The sequence below is a fragment of the Barbatula barbatula genome (genome assembly GCF_947034865.1).
Source record: "Barbatula barbatula genome assembly, chromosome: 16".
NCBI lineage: Eukaryota > Metazoa > Chordata > Actinopteri > Cypriniformes > Nemacheilidae > Barbatula > Barbatula barbatula.
In genome coordinates this window covers 11744487-11771227 of record NC_136779.1, presented here as the reverse complement: position 1 = coordinate 11771227, position 26741 = coordinate 11744487, and the positions used below count along the sequence as shown (strand labels likewise).

The following is a 26741-nucleotide window of genomic DNA, read 5'->3' as shown; positions in this document are numbered from 1 at the left end:
TGAATGCTTTAGATGACATGTATTACTCATAAACATTCTTAAACTAAACAGCAAATAATGAACAGATGTTTGGTATTTAAACTCTAATGTTGACGTTGCCATGTGCTGTCGGGCTGATTTGTCATCTCGATTCTCTTGTTGGCATCTAGTTTTATGACCATTATTCCTGCTAAACGTGCATCGTCACTTTGATTTTAGGTCATTACAAATCATACGGCTCATAACAGTGTTTCATCATTAACCCACATGATGTTTTACAGTCAAGCAGAAAGTGCGAAGCACAGTAATAAAGACTGACAGGGTCACAGCCTTCATCAAGGATTTATCAGTATGTGGTACCTGAATCCGTCCCTCGCATTTTTACTTTTACGTTTATCAAAATAAACAAAGGAGTGAAGATCTCATACAGTGAGCTCAGACCTGCAGAGAAATCTTTTTGGGATGAAGGAGGCTTAATCTCAAGGGCAATGCTGAGCTCTGTTCAATTTCTTGAGTGTAGGAGAAACCCAAAGCAGGCTTGCCAGATTTTTGTACCAAACCCACCCAATGGCCAGTCAAAACTAGCCCAAAATATCCCAAACGCAACTCAACATACGCCACTCTCATACCTAAAATGCATATTTTACATGCACCGTTATGCATGAGACACATCAATCAATGAAAATCATTGTAAAGTAGTACTCGCTGACATAGTATATTTACATAAATTAAATTATGTTGCCTTGAGACTTACAGCTGATGAACAAAATTGACGAGAAGCAATCATGACGAGACCCAATCTGTTACCATGGGAACGAAAAACAGTCCCCCTCCTTGAGAAAAATGTGCTCACTAAAATCATATAGCGCCACAGTTTTATTATTGTTAGAATTAAAATTGATACCTGCATTTAGGTCAACTATAATTTATAAATTTGTCAAGTCTTCAATCGGTCAAATAAAAACAACCAGCGGAATCAGTTAAACACAATTTCTCAGCAAAACCCCTCTCGTCTGTCAGCCACGCACCTCCGACATCAGCGCTCTCCTAGTTTCTTCCTCTCTCTTTCACCGGCCCTTTAACACTACGGACTACATTCCCATAATCCCTTGCACCCGATCATCCCATGATTGCACCCACACCTGAACCTTATCCCCTGAACACTATTTATACCACATGGTGCTACCTGTGGATGTTACCTGTTGTTTGGATTGGTTCACCTGTTGGATTATTCAGTCTTCTGTTCACGGTACAATTAAACCCCCGTCCACTTCAGTTCTCTGTGTGGCATTGTCCCTTTGCCTGAATTGTATTAGGCACCCTAACCAGATATAAAGACCTTATAATAGGCCTTATTTAATATTTATACAAATAATAATTTCAAAAATATATATAGAATATAATATAATCGTCTATGATATAATAATATATATTATACGTAATAATGTAATAAAAGAATTACTGATTATTAAAGAATTATTATTATTTAGGGCTGTAAATTAAAATAAAAAAGAAATTACATTATATGCTGATTTAATTACATTTGATTTCTTAATAATTGTGTACAGTATATAATTTACTTGTTGATTAAAACACCCAAATAAGATTCAAACTTCAGAAATATTTGGTGCTTTAGAGATCAATATACTGTTCCTGCAGTTTATTTAGCAAGTTTCATAACAGTATCATATGCTGGTGACCCAAGCGATTCCCATCCCCTGCAATTGCTCCTTTATTGAGATTTGCGCCGGCAAGTATACGATGAATCTCTAAAACTCCATTTATGCGTAATGGCAGGCGCTTCTACATCTGAAAGCCCCGATCAAACCACAGCAAGCCTGAGAGCTCACACTCCACACACACTGCAGACTTTAACCTGATAGCACAGCCATCACCTCTGCCTGTCAGAGGGGAGATGTGCCGTGGGGCTATCAGACTTGCTATCATACAGGAAAGCCTGTCAGTCTGGCCCAGTAAATCTGTCAGAGATTATGTGCAGATGATGGATTCTTCTTTATGGCCTGTTGATCTGGCTGGAATATTTACACGATGCCATTAAGGGGATGATGCGGATGGTGGGTTGATGCTGTGGTCTCGCTTTTTTAGGCCCGCCTCTCTGTCAGCTTAGTGTGTGTGTGTGCGCTCTCTTATTATTCTGTATCTGTCGCTCGCTCTCTCTGTTCATGTACACCAACTCTGCCCTTCTGACTGTGTTGGCCTTTAAGAGCCTTGGTTTCACCATGGTCCGGATCCTTTAATCCGATTTTTCACTGTTGCCATTAAAGGCATGTGGCATGACCGAAAATCTTTTATGCAGGGGTTGAATGAAGTTCCGGCTTTCAGGGGATGCAAAATTGTTCAGATTCTATTTAAGCCTGAAATGTTTCAACTTGTGCAATTTAGCTCCATACAACAGACAGGATGCAATGTATTCAAATCAAAACTGGGTCTGTCATAAATAATAACTTTTGTAAATCTTTTCTTCTAAAAACGTTAGATCTGCATGGGAGAAAAGACGTCATAATGGACATTTGGAATGTAAATTATGACAAAGTTACAAAGTATAATTGTTATAGTTAGTTTATGTTTTCAATTTCAATGCTTGATGAGTCATCGGTATATTGGATTTGTTTTTCTGGGAGGGAAACCAGCTATTGACAGCACAGACAAACCTTACCTGCAAAGGTTATTTTCACACTTACATTCAAACACAAGCATTACATTACATTCATATGTATTCATACATATACCTATAGCTGCATCCTTTTGTGAAACAGAAAGGTTCTTCAGATGTTTAATGTTCTTTAGGGAACCAAAAGATTCTACTATGGCATCAAAGAACCTTAAGAAGAACCTATTTTTAAAAGTTTGGCTGTAAAAAACGAAGAGGATACATTAATCATTTTTTAATTGAAAATACCCTTACAATATTCTAAGAATCCAATAATGTAAACACTTTACTAAATAAATTCCTTATTGTGAGTCAAAAAAGTGACGTGGCTTCGATTTGATTTTTTAAATATTGCAATCCAAGTCTTCAGTGTCTGAAAGTATATTTCCCACTGACTAATAACATGCCAGCATTCCTGCATTTGTAAACTGAAATGCTGAGTCTCTATTTTGCAGTGTTATCATACAGCAACTGCTGAAGTTTGTAAAGCGATCCGCCTCATGACATTACCCATTACCTGTTATCACAAACAAGCCACAGAATGCTGCTTTATTCTGCACCAGGCACCTACCCTTCTAATATTTGCTCCTGGCGCCATGACATTAGCTCCAAAGGTCATTTTTGCATGCTTCTGCAGTTTAAACAATGCTCCGTTTGATAATCATTCACAGTGAGAAAGTCACAGAGTGGCCCTTATTGTAAAGTGACCAAACTTAGCACTCTGACCAACACATTTTCTCCTATGTTTTAAGTGTCCTGCTTTGTCTCCTCACGCCATCGCGGTCTGACCAGCACTCGTTGTAAGAATGCTGGGATAAGCTTTTACAAGTACTGCTGCCATCAGGGTGTATGTGGTGAATTTGCATCAACAGCTATTGCGGGGGCATTTTTGAGTGTTTGTGCAGTGTACCACCAACAAAAGGATTTGGCAGAGGATAGTGTCCTAGAAACAGTGTCCTGTTTGTTTCATCAGTTTGCGTGCATATGTTTTCTTGATACATCAGTTTTTGCATGTTTTGTCCATCAGTTATTTAGTCAAGGATAGTAATGACCACTGAAGCACGCACAATATTGATGCAATAAAAATTGGTTGAGAAAAATGTAGTTTTATAATACTAAAGGCAAAGTCACTATGTTTTTTTTTTGGCAGATTGATGATCATCTGTAGTATTACTATAGTTATACTACAAATACCATGTTTCAAATATGGTCAATATAGGATCATATTTCATTGCATGCGTAATAAAAAAAAATTGTGATTAAAATGACAAATCACTATTTATTAGATCATACAAATAAGTATTTATTAAGAATTTAATTATAAGTATTTAATTTATTATTATTTTAATTGCCCATCTTCCTGGTCCTGCGTGCAAGCTTGTGGTGGACACAGTAGACTGCTGTGATCGGTCATACTTTGCAAGGACTTGCAGAATTGCTCCACCACTGTAAACCAGGCACTAAAATATTCCCTCTTTTTGTCATTCTGTACGTAAGAGCTTAGTAAACATCATGTCACAGAGGGTCACAAAGAGCATCTCCCTCAGCGTATTTTGATGGCTCGAGACATCCTGCTCTCACCCGAACTGGTTTTGAGACGTCTACACACATCCCGTACAAGCTCATCTTGAGGCTCATTTAAGTGCATGTTAAAAGCGACTGTTGCTTACATGAAGTCTTTCATGGTGAGCCACATCCACCGAGGGCACTTCTGAAGAAAATAGAACAAAAAAAAATCACCTTGGGCTTCAAACCCCTCAATCTCCCACCCACACATGGCGAGGCAAGCCAGACCGTTTCTCGCACCAACCCGCTTTCTTCCTTATTTTTAGTGCCTCGTAAACTCTTTGCGCTAATACACGGGACGTTTTTCCTCTCTGCGGTGTTCTTGCCTTGTAGAAAACAAAACACTGAATCCTTCTAAGGGATTGTTTTGACCATGTCACAGAGCGGCCTGCGTCTGCTTTCCTTTGTTATAATTTTCTAGTCCAGCAGTCAGTCGAGTGTTGTTTTGCTCGTATCTCTCTGGGGTTTCACAGGAATAAATGAGAGCTCTCAAGCGCCGGCTTAACAAGGTTGTCTGGAGTGCCATTGCGGGGGGGGGGGGGGGTTAAGGGGTCTCCACCCTCAGAATGCTCCTCTGAGGTTTTTGCCATCAGTTTCTGTAACTGAGCCTTTCGTGTTTTCCTGTTGGGACCTTTGGAATAAAGAATTGATGTTTAGCGTTGAGTTTAGCATGGAATCCCGTTTTATGGAAAGCATTGTAGAGCTGTGAAGTCGATTTGTGCAGACGTTTAGTGCTGTCATCGCAGGGGAGGCACTGGCATGGTCAAGTGTTCTGGTTCAGTGGTGTTCAAGAAGTACTTAGACACATAATATTACACTTGTAGTGCATTAGAGAGTGAGCTGTGATAATTGCTGTGATAACTGCTGTGATCACAGGTGGACTATGTTTACAGACTATAGAATTTACCAGCTGTAGCAATGCAAAATCACAGTACATTTTTGTGATTATTTATCACTTTTATGTCTTGTGGGTCTATTTTTATGAAAGTGAACAGATTTACTGGAGATTTTGGGCCCTATTGTACACCCGGCGCAATGCGGCGCAAGTGTTTTTGCTAGTTTCAGCACGAAAAGAGAATCAAATGTTCCCGGCCTGTGCCATGTTTAAATAGGAAATGCATTTGCACTCATTTGTGCTCCTATGGGCGTGTTGGTCTAAATAAGAGGTGTGCTCAGACACATTGTTGGCACGCTGGTATTTTTAAGAACTGTAACCTAACTCAAACCTGGTCTAAAGTCAATGGTGCAATATTTGTTTAGTTATTTAAAATGCGCGTTAGGAAAATGCGCCTATAGGCGGGTGCACAGCGCTCGTACATTCTGCTTTTTACACACAGAGGGACGCTCAGTAGCAGACAATAATGCCAAATATTTATAAAAATGAATTGCAATGTAAAAGATTTTTATTGTGGACATAAAGATAAAAATCCGGCTTGTGCTTTAGATGGTCTGCTCGCGCGCTTTAACCTCTCGCAAGAGCAGACGTGTTTCGTTTCTGGAGAAGTTCTGCTCTTCCATATTCCGCCGTGTAAATCGCGAATGCGCCATGGCGTGAGCGCAACTGGCTCTTGATGGTAATGGAAGATGACACTCTGATTGGTTTATTGCACGTTACCCATTACTCATTAAGAGAATCGGGAAAACCCATTTAGACCATGCGCAAAGGATTGCCGGCCATTTTCCCGCCGTTAAACTAGTAAAAGTGAATTCGGACACGCCCTGAGGCCTGCGCCGTGCATTTTAAACCCTGTGCTTGGATCGTGAAAATAGGGCCCTTTATGTGGAGATCAGATTAAAACTTTTTTCCATGTTATTATTATTTTTTTTAAAGCTTTAAATATATACAAATATATCGTAAATGTGTCCTATGGTGTGACATTGAAAATGTAGAGATTTAACAATACATAGATAAATCTCTCCTTCATGTGGTTGATAACCGCAATTGTCTGTTACCAGTGTGGTAAATAATGTCACTGAATAAGCTTCCCTGTGGGCAGCGCAATACACGTGAGTTTGTTTAGCTGGTGGAACCGGCGAATGCAGAAACGTTGTTTGGAAACCATGCCGCACTCTTCCGCTGGCAGGGGACGGGCGGGGTTGTGTGTACCGACCCCAACACAGAACTTACAGAGTGTGCTTGTAGCCGCTATGAGGCTGCTCAGATAGCAGCGGCAATAGAATTCATCCAGTTAAAAGTTGTGCTACCACTGAAAACTTTTATAATTGTATTGTGTAACAAATGGGGACATGTCCGTCTTCTTTAGGAGGAATTAATTTTACGAGAAAATTTTAATATTGTGCTTTTGATTTAAAAAAATATGTAAATGCTGAAATGATCATGAACTAAGTGAAATAAATGCTGTAGAAGTATTGTTCCTTGTTAGTTTATGTGAGCTAATGCATTAACTACTGTTAATAAATACAACATTGTAAAGATTTTCCAACATCACTTACAAACATATTTTATCGCTTATTTTCCAAAGGAGCTGTAAAAGTGTAAAATTATAATTTGTATTTATTTAGTAGCCTATTTGTCTGTGAAAACCCACCTCAAGTCATTCTTCTGCATAAAATCGTCCTAAAGAATGTTACGTCAAAATATAAACTTGATATCTTTAATATTGACTGACTAAGACCATGGCAAAGATTGAAATCACAGTGAAATTACATTTATTAATAATTAGATAAAGTCTTTATCCTGGATTTCACAGGCATGGTCACATAGGAAGTTTTATTTTCTCCTCAGAGACAATACTGAGGACACACCCTTCCATCTTCTGTGCCAGTTTAACATCTGAGGGCGAGAGTCCAAGCAGCTTCAATCACAAGCACATTTAGGTTCAGTGCAGAATTAGGCCTGTTTCTTCCAGCTGAAGCACACATCCATTTTAATTCTCTTCATGCCCGACAAGAGGCTCACTGTTGGTGACTTGTAGTGATATTATCCAAGACTCTGATGTGCGGACGGCAGAAGAATGCAAAGTTAGAGACTTTCGTTTGGCAGGTCCCAAGCCGTGTTATTTAACGATCGGTGAGCGTGTCGACCTCACAGCTGCGCCCGGCACGACTGCCGCCAGCTGAGGACGATACCCAGTGCCTGATTTCACCAAGATAAGGATCTGTTTCCATTAGTGAGCTGGCACCGCTCTCTCGCCAGCTACCTTTCCTTTGCTTCACATTGTTTGGTTTGCCAGAAAATGTCGGGAGGTGATAAGATGGGTTTACCAGAGAAGTTTTTGTTTTCAATCTGTTCTCTGATGATTTGAGCGTTGAGGAATCAGAGGTCCAGCTGGATGTAATTGTTTCGACATTCGGACAGAATTTAGAGAACGAGAGAGAGGGAGAGAAATCTCAAGTATGTTTGAAATGAAGCCTGACGAAAACATTCCAGCAGGAACATATGAAGTCGTGCAGTCGGGTAAAAATAGGTTCTCTGGCTCTTGTGTGGAGCAATGCTTGCCATGTCCTCTGTTGACCTACAAGTATCGATTAAACAATATTGTTTTATTCTTGTTTGGTCTGTTATTAATTGCTCATGTGGAAGATCATGAATTTGGGTGACATGTTCTTAAAGGTCCCCATGAAAGCGAATTTTGAGTTTTTGAACCTTGCAATGCGTTTGTTCCAGGTCCTTTAAAGGAATAGTTAACCAAACACTATTATTATCAATATTAACACTATTAAAAATATTTGAAGGATACAATCTCTGTTTATACAGTGGTGCAAAATGAAACTACAGTACAGCCGTCATAGATTCAAATGATGGATTAAAATGAATTCCCAATTGTAAAACAATAGGTCTGTATGAGAAAAATATTTGTATTTATTTAAAGATTACTTTATGATTCATTTGAGATCTTATTTATAGAATTATTCACATTTTATTATTACATTTTAATATTAAATGAATTATTATTAAATACGCTGTGATAGGCTCCAGCTTCCTGTTACCCTGCGTATGGATAAGCGGGTTTGGAAAATGAATGAATGGATGGAGTTTATTATTGAAAAGAAAATAAAGCATCAATTTAAAACACTCGTTATTTATATGTTATTATTATAAATATGATTCAATAAATAAATATTTATTATTAACTTAGATTTATTTATAAATATGTTTTTATGGTGGATCATAGCAATACAGAAATAAAGGGATTTCCTGTGCTTCATTTTCCACATGGTGGGTTTATTTTTTTAAGGGCTGTGATTATGGCTTTGTTGAAGAAAGGGACTCACAGCATATTAACCTTTGCTTTGCAGGCAGACACGGGAGCAGGAGACGCCCCCTGACTTCTTCTACTTCTCCGATTTCGAGAGGCACAATGCAGAGATCGCAGCATATCATCTAGACAGGTAAAGAACTGCTTACCCGGAGTCATAAATGCCAGCCTTTGGAATGAATAGTTTTATTTGTGTGAGTCTGTACATGTTTATTTTTGGATGGTGTGTATATGTATGCACTTCCACTTCCACCTACACTTGATCACAGTTGGTCCACATTATCTTTGTAAAGAGGTTTCTGACCACAGTATACCAGTCAAAAAAAGAAAAATCGTTCATCATTTACTCATTCTCATGCCATTGCAAAACTATATGGACAACACAAAAGAAGATATTTTGAAGAATGTTGTTAACCAAACAGCACTTGACCCCATTGTATTATGTGCACAGAACAGTCGACACATTTCTTTAAATATTTAGAAGAATTAGTCATTTGCTTTGAATGACCTTAGGGTAAAAACGATGACAGAATGTTTATTTTTGGTAGAACTATCCCTTTAAATACTATTACCTCATAAGTAGTTCAACTGTTAAAGCATGGTACTAAGTCATAAGGTCATTTCTCAGGGAGTACAAGTGTCAAAGAAACTGTCAAATGCATAAATGTAGTCAAACTTGAAATGTGGGATTTATAGTATGTAGTGACTGAAATTTTTTAATGTTTGCGTCGCAATGTTTGTGTCGCATAACACAAAAGAAGGTATTTTGAAGAAAGTTGGAACCAAATAGCAGCGGCAACCATATACTTCTATTGTATGACTTTTTTGGGCACTGGAAGAAAGCAAATCATAAAGGTTTGAAATGACAAGAGGGTGAGTAAATTATGACAGAATTGTCATTATTGGGTGAACTATACTTTTAAGGGGTGGTTTCCTTGACAGGGATTAGATTAGTCCTAGACATATATAAATGTAAGAGCCAAACAGTGCCTTGGTGTTGCCTCAAAAGTTATGTTTGTGGTATAAGGCATGATTGTTAAAACTACTTAAAGTTTCTAATTTAACAAAGGCCTATCCTTGTTTAAGAAACTCCCTGTCCGGGAAACCGCCCCTAAGAGTTTCACTGTATTCTTCTTCATAGTAAAAACCAGTCTGGTAAAGATATCCAACCATAGGAATTTTAAATTTGTCCACATAAACCTAAAGCATTTGAGCATGAACCCTTACATCAAAATGTTCAGAGAAACTTGAATTCAGTCATGTGTGTCAGTGTGCACTATATGTACCTTAGGGGCAACTTTTGTTTCCTTGAGAATTGTTTATATTTGTGCGCACTCGATGCTTGCGGGATGTCCCGCGTTTTTTCAGCACGTTTTAACTTGCGTTCATACAGACGTGTGAAAGTACAGATTGGGAGTTCGGGTGGGACTGGTAAACACCTGCAGTTTTACACTCGTAAAATACCAAATCCAGAGAGAACATAACAACTGACTGTGAACACAAACCCATCCGTCAACATCCCATCACCATCCGATCTTCATCCAACAATGTCTTCTTATAGACGATTTCCCTTCTGATAAGTGTCAGAACGTCAAAGATTGAGAGACTTTCATCTGTATGCCAAAATAACCCATCTGTCCATGTCAGCTCTTTTCAGCTGTGTTTATTGGTTGTTTGCTCAGAATTTCCCAGAATCTGATATTAGACACAGGAATTTATTGCCGTTATAGTTTATTTCCATCCTCATTTTTTTATTCTCTTTGTTCACTGTGGATGGATGGGTGTGTAGGCATCATAAGGGAACAATGTCCCGGGCCTGTCAGGGGATGGAGGAGGGGCTGATTTTCTTTAGTTTTCTTAATCAGTATTCTTGTCTTGTTTTTCTGTAAAATATTCTTGTTTTGTCTATTTGTAAGTAACTCAAGTATATGTATATATTTTATAATGTTTTTCTTAAAAATGATTTAAAAATACGATCAAGAAAATTTGCTTTGTAAGAGAGACTGCCACAATCCCAAAAGATTTGCTCAGGCCCTTAAAAATATATCGCCCCTTCATGTTTTGTCCAAGTCTCCTCACACAGCTGTTTTTACAGTATGTGTCTACGGTCCAGCCCTCTTCTTTGTGTCAGACTGACCCCAGCATCAGTCCCGGGCACAATATCATTATTCAGCAGACCCGGCCCAGACCGGCTAGGTCCGCTTCACTTCCGTCCTCACATCTGGCCGAGAATAAAATCCACTCGGTGCACACAGGCATGCGTGTGGGTAGACAGCGCAAACCAAACGCATGAAAAAAACGCCTGCTTTTCTAAATAAAGTTCCTCAGGGTTTGACAAAAGTGCAGGTTGCCATTTCTATTTTAAGCAGCGTGACCCAGTGGGCCTCCACGTCCCCGCGAGCCCACCAGTGCTATATCCAACAACATAGTATTAATTATCTGATTTTAGTCGATGGGAAAGGCTCATTATAGTATGAGTTTAGGGAAGGAGAGTGGTTTGGAAACTTTAATTTGTATCATGGTTCCCAGTGAATTCTGTTTTATACGCTGAATGTGGAGGAAAATAATCCTGCACACAAACTCTCTCTGTCATTTCTGTCAGCATGACTGGGCAATCAGTAGCTTCAAATGCTTTTATCCCTTAGGCCCCGTCCATTAGGAGTTTTTCTGGGATTGTTTTTAAGTTGCCCTGTCAGCAGACGGTCCACACATGCACGCAGCATGAGGTGTTTAGAATGCGGATGAGAGAAACATGCATACACAGATGTGCATGGAAAGAAAGAAAGAAAGAAAGAAAGAAAGAACGAAAGAAAGAAAGAAAGAAAGAAAGAAAGAAAGAAAGAAAGAAAGAAAGAAAGAAAGAAAGAAAGAAAGAAAGAAAGAAAGAAAGAAAGAAAGAAAGAAAGAAAGAAAGAAAGAAAGAAAGAAGGTTTGGGGACAGAAAAGAAAGGAAACACATTCGCTTTTTTCTTTATATTTCACATCGTTCATTTTACATTTAGATTTTGAAAGTTCAGCTTTGTGCAAGCTTCATTGAAGATCAGATCATGCATTTAATAATAATTAATGAAATATGTCAAAGGTTTGTTGTATGAAACCCATGTTTCCTTGGACTTTAATGATTTATTATTGATTACGTTGCTTACAGTGTATTTGGTGGAGTATGCTTTGAGCTCCCCCTATTGGTAGAACGTAATACCTGCACATTCGCACTTAATATAAATGTTCTTTAATGAGACGTTTCCAAATTTTCATTTAATCGGCATTTCTAGACTTATAGTGGCCATTTCAGTATAGTGTCTGTTGAATTTCAACAAAACAAAACCTCAGGAATGACATAGTCAACAGCAGTGAGAAAGACGGACAGAATGACAAACTGTGATAAAAACCAAGGTTATTATACAATATATATTTGTACTTTTCTTAAATACATGTAGAAATATTACTGTTGTATTGCTTAAAAGTGAATATTAACTCTGGTCAAATACATCAACAGTATTTGAAGTCTGAAAAAATACAGAGCATCTTTTCTGTTAATTTGACCTGTCTCTTCAGTTTTTATTTTCTGCAAATAAATGCAAATAGAAACAACAACTATTTTTGTTTGGAATATTGTTAGTCGTTCACAGAATGAAACAAAAATTTGAATTTTACCTAAACATATGTAAATAGTAAATTCAGAAAGACTTAATCATTTTTTAATGGTCTCTATAGGCCTATATAATAAATTGTTTGTAAAATTATGTATATATATATAAGAAAAGGAAATCTGTTCTTACACTTGAATTACACATAATATAAAAGTGTGAACTTAGCAGCTGTTTTCACTGTAAAAAGTACAGTATATGCAAAATATAAACGATTAAATATAAAGTTAATCTAAATATTTCATTGATTCATCAGGATCTTGGATTTTCGACGAGTACCACCAGTTGCCGGGCGACTAGTTAATATGACCAAAGAGATCAGAGATGTGACTCGTGACAAAAAGCTGTGGAGAACCTTTTTCATTTCACCAGGTACTTAACATCCACCACCGTTTGGGACACATCCTGACTATCATCAGAGAATCAATTTACTGGCTTAAGTGGCTCTCATTTTGATAAAATGTTTCTCTGAGCAAGATATCAATTTCTTATCAGGAATTAAAGCTATGCTCTGTCTGTTTCTTTTAATGCGTTTTGTTTCTGTGCTTATCTCCAAGCATTTTTAATAGATCTTATCTCGTGACCCAATGTGATTTTTAATCATCAGTAGATGGCGCTGTGGCGCTGTTATACATTCATCCAGTGAGTGAGAGGGCTGTTTGATGTTTCATGTGTACATATTTTTTGTTGTTGCTGATTATCTTTCATTCCTCCAGCAAATAACATCTGCTTCTACGGTGAATGTTCGTATTACTGCTCGACCGAACATGCTCTGTGTGGGAAGCCTGACCAGATCGAAGGTTCTTTAGCAGCATTTCTGCCTGACCTGGCCTTGGCCAAACGCAGGACCTGGAGAAACCCCTGGAGACGATCCTATCACAAACGCAAGAAAGCAGAGTAAGCACCAACCAGGTCACATTTTATTTAAGAAATGATGAATGGTGATATTTCTTGTAATAGCTTCAGAACACTTCACTGTTTGTGTCTGGAATTGCCAACAGGCTGTCAGTCTGTGTCGCACATCAGGTGAAAATAACTTTACATGATATATCTTTATGTGTGATGATAAACAACTGGTATGTCTTGCAAAATCACTCCCGACAACTCAAGCTAGAATCGGATTGTTAATATACTTGCACAATAACTCATTTTTGATCATTTTACCAGATTGTTAAGTCATTTGAAGTCATTCTAAATAATATTTCTAATTTTTAATTGTTATGCTCAGCTCTCAGTCAGCAAATATTTAAGTGTGTAGAAATTACCTATAAAATGTATTTTAATATTATATTCTGTTTTTGTTTTGGAAAACGAAGAAAAAACTATTTATTGTAAAATACTTTAATTTATGTTTTACCCCTTATAGCCCAATAAAATAAACAGTAAATACACTCAGTAGGGACTGCAGTATTGTCATATGCACAGACACAAATGCGATGTGCAACACGGTTCATGTAAACAGCCAGTATACTTATTCTCGTGTTAACCCCCCCATGTAAATATTGTGTTGAATGTGTACAAAAATGAATGAGGTTTGTGTGTTTGCAGGTGGGAGGTGGATCCAGATTACTGTGAAGAGGTGAAGCAAACTCCACCCTATGACAGCGGCAACCGTCTGCTGGACATCATGGACATGACTATCTTTGATTTCCTTATGGGTAAGGTTTTATTAGTTTTAAGATTTTAAGTTAAAGCCATTTTAATCAGTCGACAATTTAGCCGATATAACCAAAGCATTTGGTATGTAACAACAAATGTAAACATTATTAGAAACATGAATAATGTTTGTTATATTTCTTAAAAGGAAATATGGATCGTCATCATTATGAGACCTTTGAAAAATTTGGAAATGAAACGTTCATTATTCATCTTGATAATGGAAGAGGGTAAGACGTTATACATTATTTTCTATATTTTACCATAAGTATCAATTAAAACAGCTTCATGCCTTCAATTTGAATATGCTGCTTATTTTTTAAAGGACTGTTTTTTTTCTAATTGCTTTTTTGCCTGGTTTCGCATTTTAATCTTCAGCTTTGGTAAACATTCTCATGATGAGCTTTCCATACTGGTGCCTTTGAGTCAGTGCTGCAGGTTAGTATTAACACCAGTGTATTAGAAGAATACCTGGATATTTCAGTATTTATCATTTATTTATAACTTAAGTCCACAATAAACATTTACTGTAAGTAATAAGTGGTAAAAAAGCTAAATTAAACTTTGATTTTACATAAAAAGATGATTCTTTTCATTTGTATAATTGTTCAATAAATATCACTCATTGAATGGTTATTAGTACTGTACTTACTTACTGCTTAACGCAGGATAAAGAAGTCCACCCATTTACGGCTTCAGCTGTTGGTTAAGAAGGAATACAGACTGAGCGCTCTGATGGAAGAAAGCCTCCAAACAGACATGCTCTCACCCATCCTCATAAGACCTCATCTGGAGGCCATGGACCGCAGGCTGCACCTGGTGCTCCAGGTTCTGGCCGACTGCATTGAGAAGGAGGGATACATTAATGTCGTAGAGGATGACATGGGTACAGAGGTTTCAAACACAGACACAGTCCCACAGAGGTAGTGGGCACAGACTGACTGGACGTCCTGAAGTCCCTCCACGGCTCTTATGGACCGTGAACATCTAGCAAGAGATGCTCTTGTTGATAGACATTTTTTGAATTCAGTGAATTCCAAAGACTCATTCTTCAACCAATGGACCATGTGTTAGAAAAAGATGCACAATGGAGAAAGAATGGCCGAGAGACATTCGTTTTATCCGAATCGGTGGTTGATTTTCACAGGTCAAGTAAGAAAAGCAGCGGTTCTCAACTGGTTGGTCGTGACAGAAACGGGTCGCAAAAATGTTCTTACAGTTTTGCAGACAAGAGGGGGAACTATGTTAAATGCAAAAAAAGTATATACAAATATATTAAAATTTACTTTGACACACTGAGAAGAATTCAAGCCACACCAGTGGCCATTGATTTGCACAGTTTGGCTTCTGCTGTTTTTTTACCCAATTGTACATTATCCTATTCAGCCTAGGCCATGTTAAAAAGTTTGCATATTGCTGGGCTTATGCAGTTCTTGTGGCGTCTAATGTTAATAAATTTCTCTAGTTCACCCATAAATGAAACTCCTGTCATCATTTGCCCACTCTTTTGTCACTCATGTGACATTATTTCTTGTTCAAAACACAAAAGATGAGTGAATATGTAACTGGGTGTAAAGTAGTACATTAAGATTGACTTTAATGCTTAATTAATGAAAGATAATTAAAGATATTAATCAATTTTATAATAAAAATGTCACAGGTGTCATAAAACGTTATGTGTTCAAATCATAAAACCAACACCCTGTGTTGTTTAAGCAGGATTTAGTGATTGATTATAAGATTTAGCAAGTTTGACTTGGACCCCGGAGTGATTCCATTGGCTGAAAGACAGTGGGTATTCATTATTGTGCCTCAATAGAATGTTTTTCTAAAGGCGGCATGAAACTGTTGCGTGGTGTTGTATGGTATTATGATGTGTATTAGAAAAGAAAAATGTATAGGGTGGGGCTTGATTTAGTCCTTTAGTCATTGATTGGATCATTGGGAGCTCAAGGCCTGGCCGTTAGACAGTCAGTTTAGTCCCGCCCCCACACGAGGCATGTCATGAAAGTCAATGTTTTTCATTACCGAGATTGATGACATATGAATTTAAAATGAAAAATATTTATAATAAACACAGTAGTATTCCATTAAAATTTACATTTTGATTTGCTTTATGTAGCCATAATATGCACATTAATCTCTTATTAAGTTTCAGGTTATTGGGAAAGTTAATCACCCAAACATTTTTTTACTTATACTCATACCACTGTAAAGCCTGATAGTTTAACCCACAGCCTACACAGATTGTTACTCGACATACAGTATTTACATCATTCCTTAATTCTGGGATCCTAGATGGACTTTTTTGGCTGGGTGGATTGCATTTTTTCAAGATGCCGGAAGTAGTTTTGAATTTAGCATAAACATTGCAGGTCACCTGATGTGTCAATACGTGTGGTTGTTGTTTCACCAAAACCGGTGTAAATACATGAAAAATGATACTCGTGTACGTTTTGCCGACTTCTTGGGTGCTTTATTAAGTGTTAAAGTGGTACGGCCATACTGAACATGAGGGTGACTAAATGTTGACAGAAGTTTCATTTTTGAGTGAACTATACCTTTATGTGTTTAAACACTTTTGGTTCTGTGTTGGGTTGCTGTTCATGTCTAATGTAAAAAGCAGGTCCTGAAACAAAACCAGCTGAGAACCACTGTCATAAAGAAGAACTGAAATGCGTAGTAAAATTGCATATTTTCCATGCCTTTACTAAACATTGACAACTTTACAAGACATGGACTGCTTTTCAGTAAGGAAAAATTTCAGCTAATGATGAACAGCAGGTTCGCCGCCAGTGTGAACACCATGTACGTTATTGTCCAAATATCGGTACAATTTAATGTCTTTGCATTAAATTAGATATTTATATTATCTACACAACAAGGAGGACAAAGATCACTGCATATTTATATCACAGCCTTTTTCTTTATTTTGGACAAAAAATTCTCCAAAAATTATACATCTATCTGTAAAATTATTGCTGATCAGAGAGGTTATTTATTGAGTTTTATATTTATTAGTCCATACCCACTTACAGATATACATTTTAATTTGTATTCATGAACTCAAAGAGCTAGGTTCAGTTTAGTACATTAAACAAGATGCGGTATTTGTGCTAGCAAGTAGATAACAATGTGCAGTATATATATAAAAAATGGTTTATTGGATATAACTTTTAACAATTTCTGGATTTGCTTCATCCATTTACATGTTTTTTCTGCAAACGTTAATGAAATATCAAAAATTAAACCTTCTACATTTTCAACTGTGAGTAAATTGTAAAGGAGCAAAATGGTGCTGACTACAGTATGTAAAATCTTTGAATCATTGTAGATTTGTGTTGCTATTAATGATTTATAGGGATTAAGTCAATCATTTTACTCATTTATATCACATTTAACACACAATAGATCCATGTCTATTTTTAATGGCTGGAATGTTTGTTATAAACTACGCTGCTCTCAAAAAGTAGATTTGCTTAAGTTGTTATAAACAGTACATAACATTTAACCAAAGTATTGCTTTGTCGTATCCCGGAATCATTGATCATAAGATTTTTGTATATACTGTGTGCTTAGTGACACTGCATGTACATTGTATCATCCAGTGTCTATTTGGTTCAGTGTGGGAAGGATTGGTTGCTTATACAGTATAAAGCTCTCCGCAGTGTTTGCTGTACGAAATCCATTTCTACTTACTGCTAAAAATCATTCTGTAAATACTATGTGACTCTAGTGCCTGTGCAAATATAGAAATACTTGAATACTCAGTTATAGACATAACAGAGGAATTAGCAGAATAAATGTTTATTATACCACGGCGACACCATTGCACGTTTTTAGGCATTGTTTATTTCTTGGTACAGTTGGTATTTTTTGGACAAGTACAGTATGTTTTTATTTTTGTTGTTGCTTTTGCTGACATGCAGTTAACTATCTCAGTGGGACGGTTTGTTTCATTTCCCCCCTTGGTTATGGTGCAATAAACTGAGAGATTAAGCAAATGGTTTTATACATGTTTTTTAAATGATGTTTAGTTGCTCTGTGAGATGCTTAGAAATAAAAATGATCTTTAAAAAAATCTTTAAAGATGAAGCAAAGCACGGCTGCTCAGTTTATTGGGTTGACTGTGCTCAAGTGGGAGTGAGTTTTTTGTAGATTAATAAAGCCCTTATTAAAGCTCAGCATTTTGCAGTCTTGGGTTTATGATAAAAACTCTCCCAAAAATGAATATACAGTAGCATAGCTATACTTCATATTATTTCATTGTGATAGATATACATTTAAACCATTAGTTTAATTTGCTTGGTTTAATTTGCAGCCGCGGAAAAAAATAAGAGAACATTTAAAAACAATTTCAGTTTTTCTGAATTACTATTTGTAGGTGTTTATGTAAAACTATGTTTTTTTGTTTAATTCTCTGTGTACCACTAACAATATTTCTTACAAATGTATTTGCATGAAATGAAAACTGGAGAAACAGGTCAAAATATCAGAAAAGATGCTCTGTAATTTTTCAGACCTCAAATCCTGCAAAGAAAACCAATTCATATTTACGTTTGAGCAATACAACAGTAATATTTGTATATGTATGCAAAGATTTAGCTCATTTTGTATGTAATAGGTAGTTTTTCATCACAGTTTTCATGTGTATTGCTGTTAGTCTTTCACATTACTGTTGGATGACTTTATGTCACTCCTGAGGTTTGAGTTTGTTGAAATTCAACAGTGACTGGAATGACAATCTAGAAATGCTGATAATATGAACATATGGATATTCTCTTCATTTTTTTCGTGGTTGTATATATAATAATTGAATCATTATAATAAATTATATTTATTTATTGTAAGTGAAATAGTTCAAATGCTTTCTACAATTTAAATACCAAGCATAGGTGTTTTCCTCTTAATAAATGAATTTAACTAAATTAGGGACATTTCTCTGGAGAATGAGAAAGTAACATCATGGTTAAACTGTTAAATTGACTTAAACTGGTATTTGAAGCATTATCGTTGTTCAGTATCTCTGAACACTATTACAAAAATGGTCTACAAAGTGCAACTTAGTGGTCTTCAAATTATAAAATTCAATTTATTATTTATTTATTTTGATTTGCTTGTTTGCTTATTTCAACAATACTTAACCAGGGGGTTAAGAGATAACCACCATAATCAGATTTTTTACTCTGTTTTTATAGATTTGGAAGAATGAGAGTAATTCACACACGTTTCTAAATAAACACAACTTTGCAACAAGTCTCCCATCATTTTCAGAACCTCAAAAGGCCTCGTGGCAATTATTAATGACTTCCATGTTTACTGTATCTACAACATGTTTATCCCTCGTTGTCTCGCTCTGGATTACGTTGTTTTGCAAACAGTAGTTGACAAAAACGAATAATGATAAGACAGATATTTGCGTTCATGTGGCGTTTCCTGTCTGAGTGCACAGAGTGCGATCTGATAACGGTCCCAGCGGAATCCCGGCCGGTTCCCATGACGCCGTTTCCTCTGCTGGAGCGTCTGCGGCTGCTGTGATTGCTGCTGTCCGTTTAGTGGTCTCTCCCCCCCAGACCGATCTCGGGTGCCATTATTAAACTACACCAGGAGAAAAACACTGACCAACGCGCTTTTTTCTTAATACTGTAAGTTTATTGGAGCAATTTCTCTGTAATGCAAATGTTATAAATCAACCAAACGATGACAAACGGTCCATTGAATAGCTAGAAAGGTTAATTGTTTAACCTGTTCACCTGTTGCACAACAGTTAGCTTAGAAACTGCGTGGACTGGGGGAGAGACTTTAAAAGGGATATATGAACAAAGTTTGTCCCAAATGTCCGAGCTGTGTCCCCGCCAAACAATTGGGATTAATCTGTCTCGAGATCAAGGGGGCCACACACAGACAATCTCGCGCCGCGGGCTGTTTGTTCGTGTTTCGGTCCCTCATATGCCCACTTAAATGTCCTTTTGAACACACATCCCCTTTTTAGTCACGGAAACACAATTTGTGGCTATTATGTCGCATTATAGATCGCATCTACAAGAAGCCTGCAAGACTCGTTGCCGAGAGATATGTGATTCTTTTTAGGGGCCAAGAACGAAAACAACCTGAAAGAATCAAGAATAAAAACACGACAGTCGTGTTTGTTAATGTTTCTTCGTCGTTCAATTATTGTTAAGTGGATCGGACTATAAAAAGAAACACCAGAAAACAAAACATCCAATCCTAAATGGGATCGGACCACCCAGAATCAAAGAGTGAATGAGTGAGTGTAGTTTGTTGATCACGCCCCGGGTTCAGGCGTTTACAGTAGTTCCAGTCATGTACGCCCATTATATCAGCATCTGACCAGCAGCCGGTCGGAGCCCGTACACACACTCATACACACACTTCTCATGAGAGGAGCTTCATTTGCCTTTGCCAGCAAGAGAGCCTTTTTCATTCAAACATAAAGGCTCGTCGTCACCCTGGACGTCTGATGATGTTTGACAACTCGCAATATCCTTATAACTGTTTTAACTATGATGGTGAAGGATATCCCACGTGTGGTACTGATGAAGAGAAGAAAGTGTGCAGACCGGCTTACAGGTACTTTATTTTTATTATTAGTAGGCCTATTTTGTATAAGTATAATTTTTTATATCATTATACTTTGATGTTTTAATGTGACTTAAAATAAGGCTAGTTTTGATAATAACAACAGATTATTAATTTATAACGTATACCCAAAAATATAATGCAATAAAGGAACAATTTCAAAAATCAATAAAATCTTTACAATTATTAAAAAAAGGACCTCAGGTTTATTGTTGAATTGGTCATTGTATGGTGTAATATGCAAAGTGCAGTCCTGGAATTTAGTTATAATTATCAGTGTTTAATATTTAATGCATGTATTGTATATGTCTGTTTGCGCAAGTGTTTTAACTCCTTATACGTAGTCTTGGGGATCCAAGCCTCTTTAGAGCCACAAATGATCTCTGACTCTCATCCGCTCTCTGTCTTTCTTTGTAGTTACATTGCACTAATAGCAATGGCAATACAGCAGAGCCCAGAGAACAAAGTTACCCTATCGGGAATCTACGAGTTCATCATGAAGAGATTTCCTTATTACCGATCCAACCAGAGGGCTTGGCAAAACTCCATTCGTCATAACCTCTCTCTAAACAGCTGCTTTATAAAGGTATGACAGAGACGGGATGTGGAATGTAAACAATACATTTTGAATGATTATTACTGAACAAGATCATTGTTAACTGTAACCAACTCACCTGATCAATCGATTAAAAAGAAAATGTGCGATCTGATGGTTTTTATCGAAACCTGGATACAGGGGTTTAGAAATAAAAAAACTAAGTTATAATTTGTAAGATTTCAAGGCAAACTGGTTAAATGTAAGTACATTTGTGAAGATCAGATTGAAACAGACAAGACTCACTTACATTCTTAAATCATGCTGGAATAACATGTACAGGTTTTGTCAAACGTGTGGTGTTCAGGTGCTTGTTTCTGTAGCTCAATTGGTAGAGCATTGTGTTAGTAATTCAATGTCATGGGTTTGAGACCCATAGAACTCATACTGATAAAAACATGTCTAACTGTAAGTTGCTTTTGAATTATTATCAAAGCAAAAGCAAATACAAACAAATCCAGGCTTCTTTTTATGTAATTTTTTTACTAAACATTTCTCTTTAAAGGAAAAGTTCACACAAAAATTCAAAATCTGTCTTCAATTACTCACCCTCGAGTTGCTCCAAATCTGGTGCACTTATGACTACTGTTGTAATTTTTTCCTACTACCGTATAGTCCATGGGGGCCAAGAACTATCTTTCTCTGTGTCCATCAAACAAAGAAATTTACAAAGATTTGGAACAACTCTAGGGTGAGTATATGGAGACAGAATTTGTATTTTTTGGTAAGCTGTTCCTTTAAATAGTTGTTTTGAATGTGACCCTACCTGCATGTGAAAATAGGCTAAAGCCTCATAACTGAGATATTGAGATACAAAGTTTGATTTCAACCATTCATTTCACTATGATTTCAGTCTTTGACTTGGCCTTACTCAGTCAAAATTAAAGATGTCAATGTTATATTTTCACACAATGTTCTTTACGTCATGTAAGACCTTACGTAGAACCCAAAAAAAGTTTTCACAGGCAGACACAAATATGATTTTCAAAGAAAAAATATTAACATACTAGACAATTATGAAGTTGCATTGGTCTTCGACTTCTGAGCCCCAGTTTATTTGTAATCAGATTGTTTTGTTATGCAGTACGACCAAGCATAATGGTACGATATCAGTTCTGTCTATGGATGTAATTACCTGTGTTTCCTCAGGTGCCCCGCACAGAAGGTAACGAGAAAGGAAAAGGTAATTACTGGACGTTTGCCACAGGCTGCGAGTCCATGCTGGACCTCTTCGAAAATGGCAACTTCCGACGTCGCCGCCGCAGACGCAACTTAAAACTGGGCCTCAAGGAGCCGGCCGAACCCTTTGTTGCCATGGACACGCATCAGGGACCCGCATTGAGAGCCGTGGATTCAGATTCTTTCTGCCCTAGTCACAGACCGGCCCAGATCAACCCGCCCCATGGGAAACCTGAGCCCGAAATCAAATTCAGCATTGACTACATTCTCTCCACGCCGGACCCTCTGCCGGGCTTCAGAGCCACTGATAGTGTAGCTGGAGCAGTGATCCACCATCTGGAACCACAACATCTTAATCTACACTTCTGGACCATGTAACTAAAATTGTTCAGTCTGAGAACCTAAAGTAAATACAGGAATGTTGAAACTGCTTCGAAACGAGAAAATCGAACCTCTTAAACTGTCAAAAGCATACGAAATCTTAACATTGTAAGAATTCTCATAATGCAATTTGGCTCGTAATTACGGACATGCAGTGTGTTGTGTGCTTGTAATGTCATCAGCTCTTTTCATGGTTCATGTTAGCAAAACTGATAAACAAGAATACAAGCTTTGAACCGTAATTTATAGGATGATTCATAATATGAGTCTTGGGTATCTGCTAGAAGTGTTCACTACATCACCACAAGATGTTAAAACTGCCTTTAACCCAGTTAATGCTGTGTAAAACAGGTTATGCTGTTAATTACTTTTAAAAGATCATTTTCATCAAGATTTTGTCACTTTAGAGTCTTTGCTAGTGAATGGTCCTGTTTCTCAAAGAGCATTGCATTAGCAAGCCAAAGTCATGGCTTTGATCCCCCAGGGAACAAACATTTAAAAAACAAATGTAGACATTAGATGCACCTTACTTTGGATTTATGCAAAATGCATAAAAATACAATATGTAAAAAGGATAGATAACGATGAGCATTTGCATGCAGGAGCTGCAACAAAATCATTCGGAACATGGTTGGCCTTTTAATTTTGGACAATTTAATACACACAGATTTGTGGTTTGTAAGCGCTTGAAAACAGACGCTTTAACATATGAGGTTAATGTAATCCGTATTCCCTGATCACTGCAGAACTGCTGAATAACTCTATTGTTTACGTATGTTGTTTATAATGTGCATCATTGGCCCTTGACAGTCTGTGATCCGTATCAATCACTGATATACTGAACACACCCTCCTCAGGGCAAAAAAACAACAGCATGCCACAGCTTAGGCTTTCCCTGTGGGGATTTCAGATCTTGATTTCTGAATCAGCGAATCTTTTGTTATTTTATTGCATGTTTGATTTTTGGGCAACAAAAGGTGATTTCAGAGTCCGAGCCATGCTACATATTTATGCTTTTTTTCATTTGTATAGTTATGCTATAATAAATCCAACATCTCATAGCCCCTGCATAATATTATCGTTTCTAAACCAACCAAAATCATTACTTTGGTGACCAAATTGTTAAAATGACATGTTAAGGTGACGCTTTACAATGCATTCAAACCCATTAGCTAACATGAACTTATGAGCAATTTCATCTTAGCTCATGTTAAATTCAGCATTTACTAATAGCTATAATCAAAATCAAATGCTGTATCTGTTAATAATAGTTAACGTGTTATATCAACTGTATTGATATTATCTAACATTAAGGATTGACGCTGAAAAACGATATTGCTCGTTGTTAGTTCACGTTAGTTAATGCAAAAAAATCCTTACCCATGTTAATATAAAATGCAGCAAAATATAGCCGCAACATTTGTTAATTTGGTGGATCAGAAGAAATCAATGCTGGGAACTAAATGGCAATAAAGCAGTAATTATTGAATCTATTGCTTACGGCCTCTTTTTGTTCAGTTCATATCAAACACTTGCATCATGTTTAGGCATTAAAATAGAAAAAAATGTGAACGAACATAATTAAGATTGCTCACTTAATACTTCATAGACTTGCAGTTACTAATAAGAAATGCTTGACTGATGTCAACGCTCAGTACACATTGAATCAAGGAATTATAAATTGTGTGAAGAATACTGACTAAATCTCAGCCGAGCAAAAATGTTATGAATAATAACAGTATCTATCAAGAACAAAAAAATGTATAAATAGCTGATTCCTTATGTAATAAACAAAATATTTCTGTGAATGGCTGTGATGCTGGGAGTATATACAGTAGCCCACATACAGTATATATACTGTTTGAGATGAGTGTCAGGAACATTCTTATTACATGTACAGAAATGTTTCACAATGCTTTGCTATTTTAATAACCAAATATTAACAAACTGTCATACAAGTGAAGTCTAACCTTCTCCAAATCTCCCTAATCTCTCTGACTGACCTTTTCCATTTGCCTAAATTTGATCCGAACACTCCATTAGAATACATATCACTCATAAAGCCGGGAGTTTAAAACATAAGCCTGTTAACATTTATTTCCCTTCCGAGGTGTATCAATCATGGCTTGCTTTGCGCTCATGAGGGGACATTTTTCAATTTAACCTTTATATTACAGAGTGACTGCATCAGAAAGGTTTCAACACACTTAACATGACTGGCATTTAATATAGAAGTACACTTGCAAGGTTAGCCGGATATGTGACCTTATTCAAATCCTGGTGCCACTACAACACCTATCCCGACGCAATTATAATTAAACTCCTTATGCCGGCTTGCAAATCCTCGGATCGATCACGGATATGAACGTAAATATTGCACTGCCCCCCAGTGAACGTCGAAGTCTAAAACTGTTATGGATCAGCAGGTTTCTATTAACAATGCTGTTGATGTTGTGTGCTCTGGTGTGGATATATTTGGGTAAATTAACTTAGCATAAAGTGCTTCAAGGCTTGATCTTAAAAGGCTTGATATATCAAAAAATAAATAAATATTCCACGCGCCGGCAACGTGCCTTTGCTCTGTAATACTGGAAGTCTCTGTCAAACTGAGTTTGAGGAGAAAATGCTTTTTTCTTTTTACTCAAAAACAATTAATATTTAGTTTTTGAATGAATCTGACTTCTATGATTTTTTTGGCTCCTGTTGTCTGTTGCTGTACAAATCTGAACATTTGTAAACAAAGTGCTCTTTTTTTGCATATGTTTATTGCATTATATTGAAGCATTGTCAGAGCGGTGAAATGAGAGGCTCACGGCAAAGTAAACAGCACTGAATGAGGAAATTGGGAAATCAGTGATGTGCAACGATAATAGCACCCATATAATAAACATAAACAGCTAATTTACTCAAAATGTTTAGCTTTTGTTGCCTTTCCCCCTGTTTTATAATTGGATTTTGGCAAGGATATTATTATAAAAACAAGATAGTGATGAAGCCTTTGAGAAATAAAAAATCTTTAAAAAAAGCATGTTTATACGGAGCAAAAAGGCAATCCAATAATGCAATAATAAGTCCCTGATTAACAATCATCATTTCCTTAAGGTGTGGTTGAAGTGAGCGCTGAGGATGTAGCATTCATTGAATAACTCGCTTTAATAGATAAGCACAAAATGTGTAGCCTAAGCTACATTTATTTCTGAACCTAGAAGTTAAAGAGATTGCTTCACATAAATGGGGGTTATAGGAGGTTTTCAAACACATGTCATAAAAGATGCTGTGTTGGATGATAGCAAGCAACATCATTTAAACATCAACGTGAGGAAATTCATGATTCCGTGATCAAACATTTCAGACAGGAGGTGCAACTGACAAGCAGGCACGGTACGGTTTGTGGATGTGTCTCACAGGAAAACACTTAAATGACTTCAGGTGACTGCTGGAGTACCAACAAAAATATGATGCCTGAAGAAAATACCTGAAAATTCACAACATACTACGTATTAACTGAACAGGCTGTCATACATTTCCAGTACCTGTGTTTCTATCAATACAAGCGTTTAGTCTGTCAAGCTATAGTTTTCTAAGAAATAATATGGCATTGATTTGAGCAACGGAGGTTATTGGGTTGGAAACGGAACCAGACAGACTGTCCTTTCTATTGCAGTCAGGAAATAATACATTTATATTAAATACAACAGAAATGAAAATGCGACTTTGCGCTTGCTAAAAGCCAGTCCTCGACACAACAGGTTTTATTTTTAACCCTTATTCAGGAATGTGCCATGCAAGCCTGATTCTCACTGGGGCTTGCATCATTTCCTCCTAATCGGTGTCAAATTTATCCTCATGTACAGAAGATTCCGTCTTGAAGGGTTTAGAAGAAAAGAGTTTAAGATCATTCTCCCGATAAAGGTTTTTTCTGTTAGCAGACAGGTTTTTATGGTGTTTGCTCCTTGAAAGTGAAAATTGGGTTTATGGGGTAATTTTATAAATCTTTGGGTTCTAAAGTCTTTTCAGTGCTCTCTGTGTATTTTGATGGAGATTTTATGCTCTGATAACTGGTCCACCATTTCCCATTGGATTCAAATATTACAACATTTGAATATCTTTTTGTAACCTGTAACAATTGTTTTTGACTTACATTGATTCTTTCCAAAGGGGACTAAGCATATTTAATACACCAAAAATATTTAGTATTTAAAGAAAACTTTCTTCACTGTAATAAATATAATTTTTTTTAATTTTGC

At 36.9% G+C, this 26741-nt stretch overlaps 2 protein-coding genes across 2 annotated transcripts in view; both read left to right on the top strand.

Moving 5' to 3' along the window:
• fam20cb (FAM20C golgi associated secretory pathway kinase b) overlaps positions 1–15213 on the top strand; it is a 36378-nt gene extending 21165 nt beyond the window's left edge. The window contains exons 4-10 of the mRNA XM_079476060.1: positions 8477–8569; positions 12340–12455; positions 12800–12980; positions 13632–13741; positions 13888–13969; positions 14118–14177; positions 14408–15213. Of these exons, the coding sequence (XP_079332186.1) occupies positions 8477–8569; positions 12340–12455; positions 12800–12980; positions 13632–13741; positions 13888–13969; positions 14118–14177; positions 14408–14666 (901 nt within the window). The 3' untranslated portion in view covers positions 14667–15213. The remainder of the gene's footprint in view (positions 1–8476; positions 8570–12339; positions 12456–12799; positions 12981–13631; positions 13742–13887; positions 13970–14117; positions 14178–14407) is intronic.
• Positions 15214–20112: 4899 nt separating this feature from the next.
• On the top strand, positions 20113–24300 carry foxl3 (forkhead box L3). The gene is made up of 3 exons (XM_079477161.1): positions 20113–20330; positions 20757–20925; positions 22084–24300. Exons 1-3 carry the CDS (start codon positions 20221–20223, stop codon positions 22489–22491), a joined length of 687 nt encoding a protein of 228 aa, XP_079333287.1. The 5' UTR covers positions 20113–20220; the 3' UTR covers positions 22492–24300.
• Positions 24301–26741: the final 2441 nt, after the last annotated feature.

Bases quoted from the DNA above. Each gene is read 5' to 3' on its own strand.
- foxl3 (XM_079477161.1), top strand. From the start codon at position 20,221: ATGATGTTTGACAACTCGCAATATCCTTATAACTGTTTTAACTATGAT. The intron at 20,331-20,756 runs GTACTTTATTTT...CTTTCTTTGTAG, and splicing joins GTGTGCAGACCGGCTTACAG to TTACATTGCACTAATAGCAA. The intron at 20,926-22,083 runs GTATGACAGAGA...GTGTTTCCTCAG, and splicing joins TAAACAGCTGCTTTATAAAG to GTGCCCCGCACAGAAGGTAA.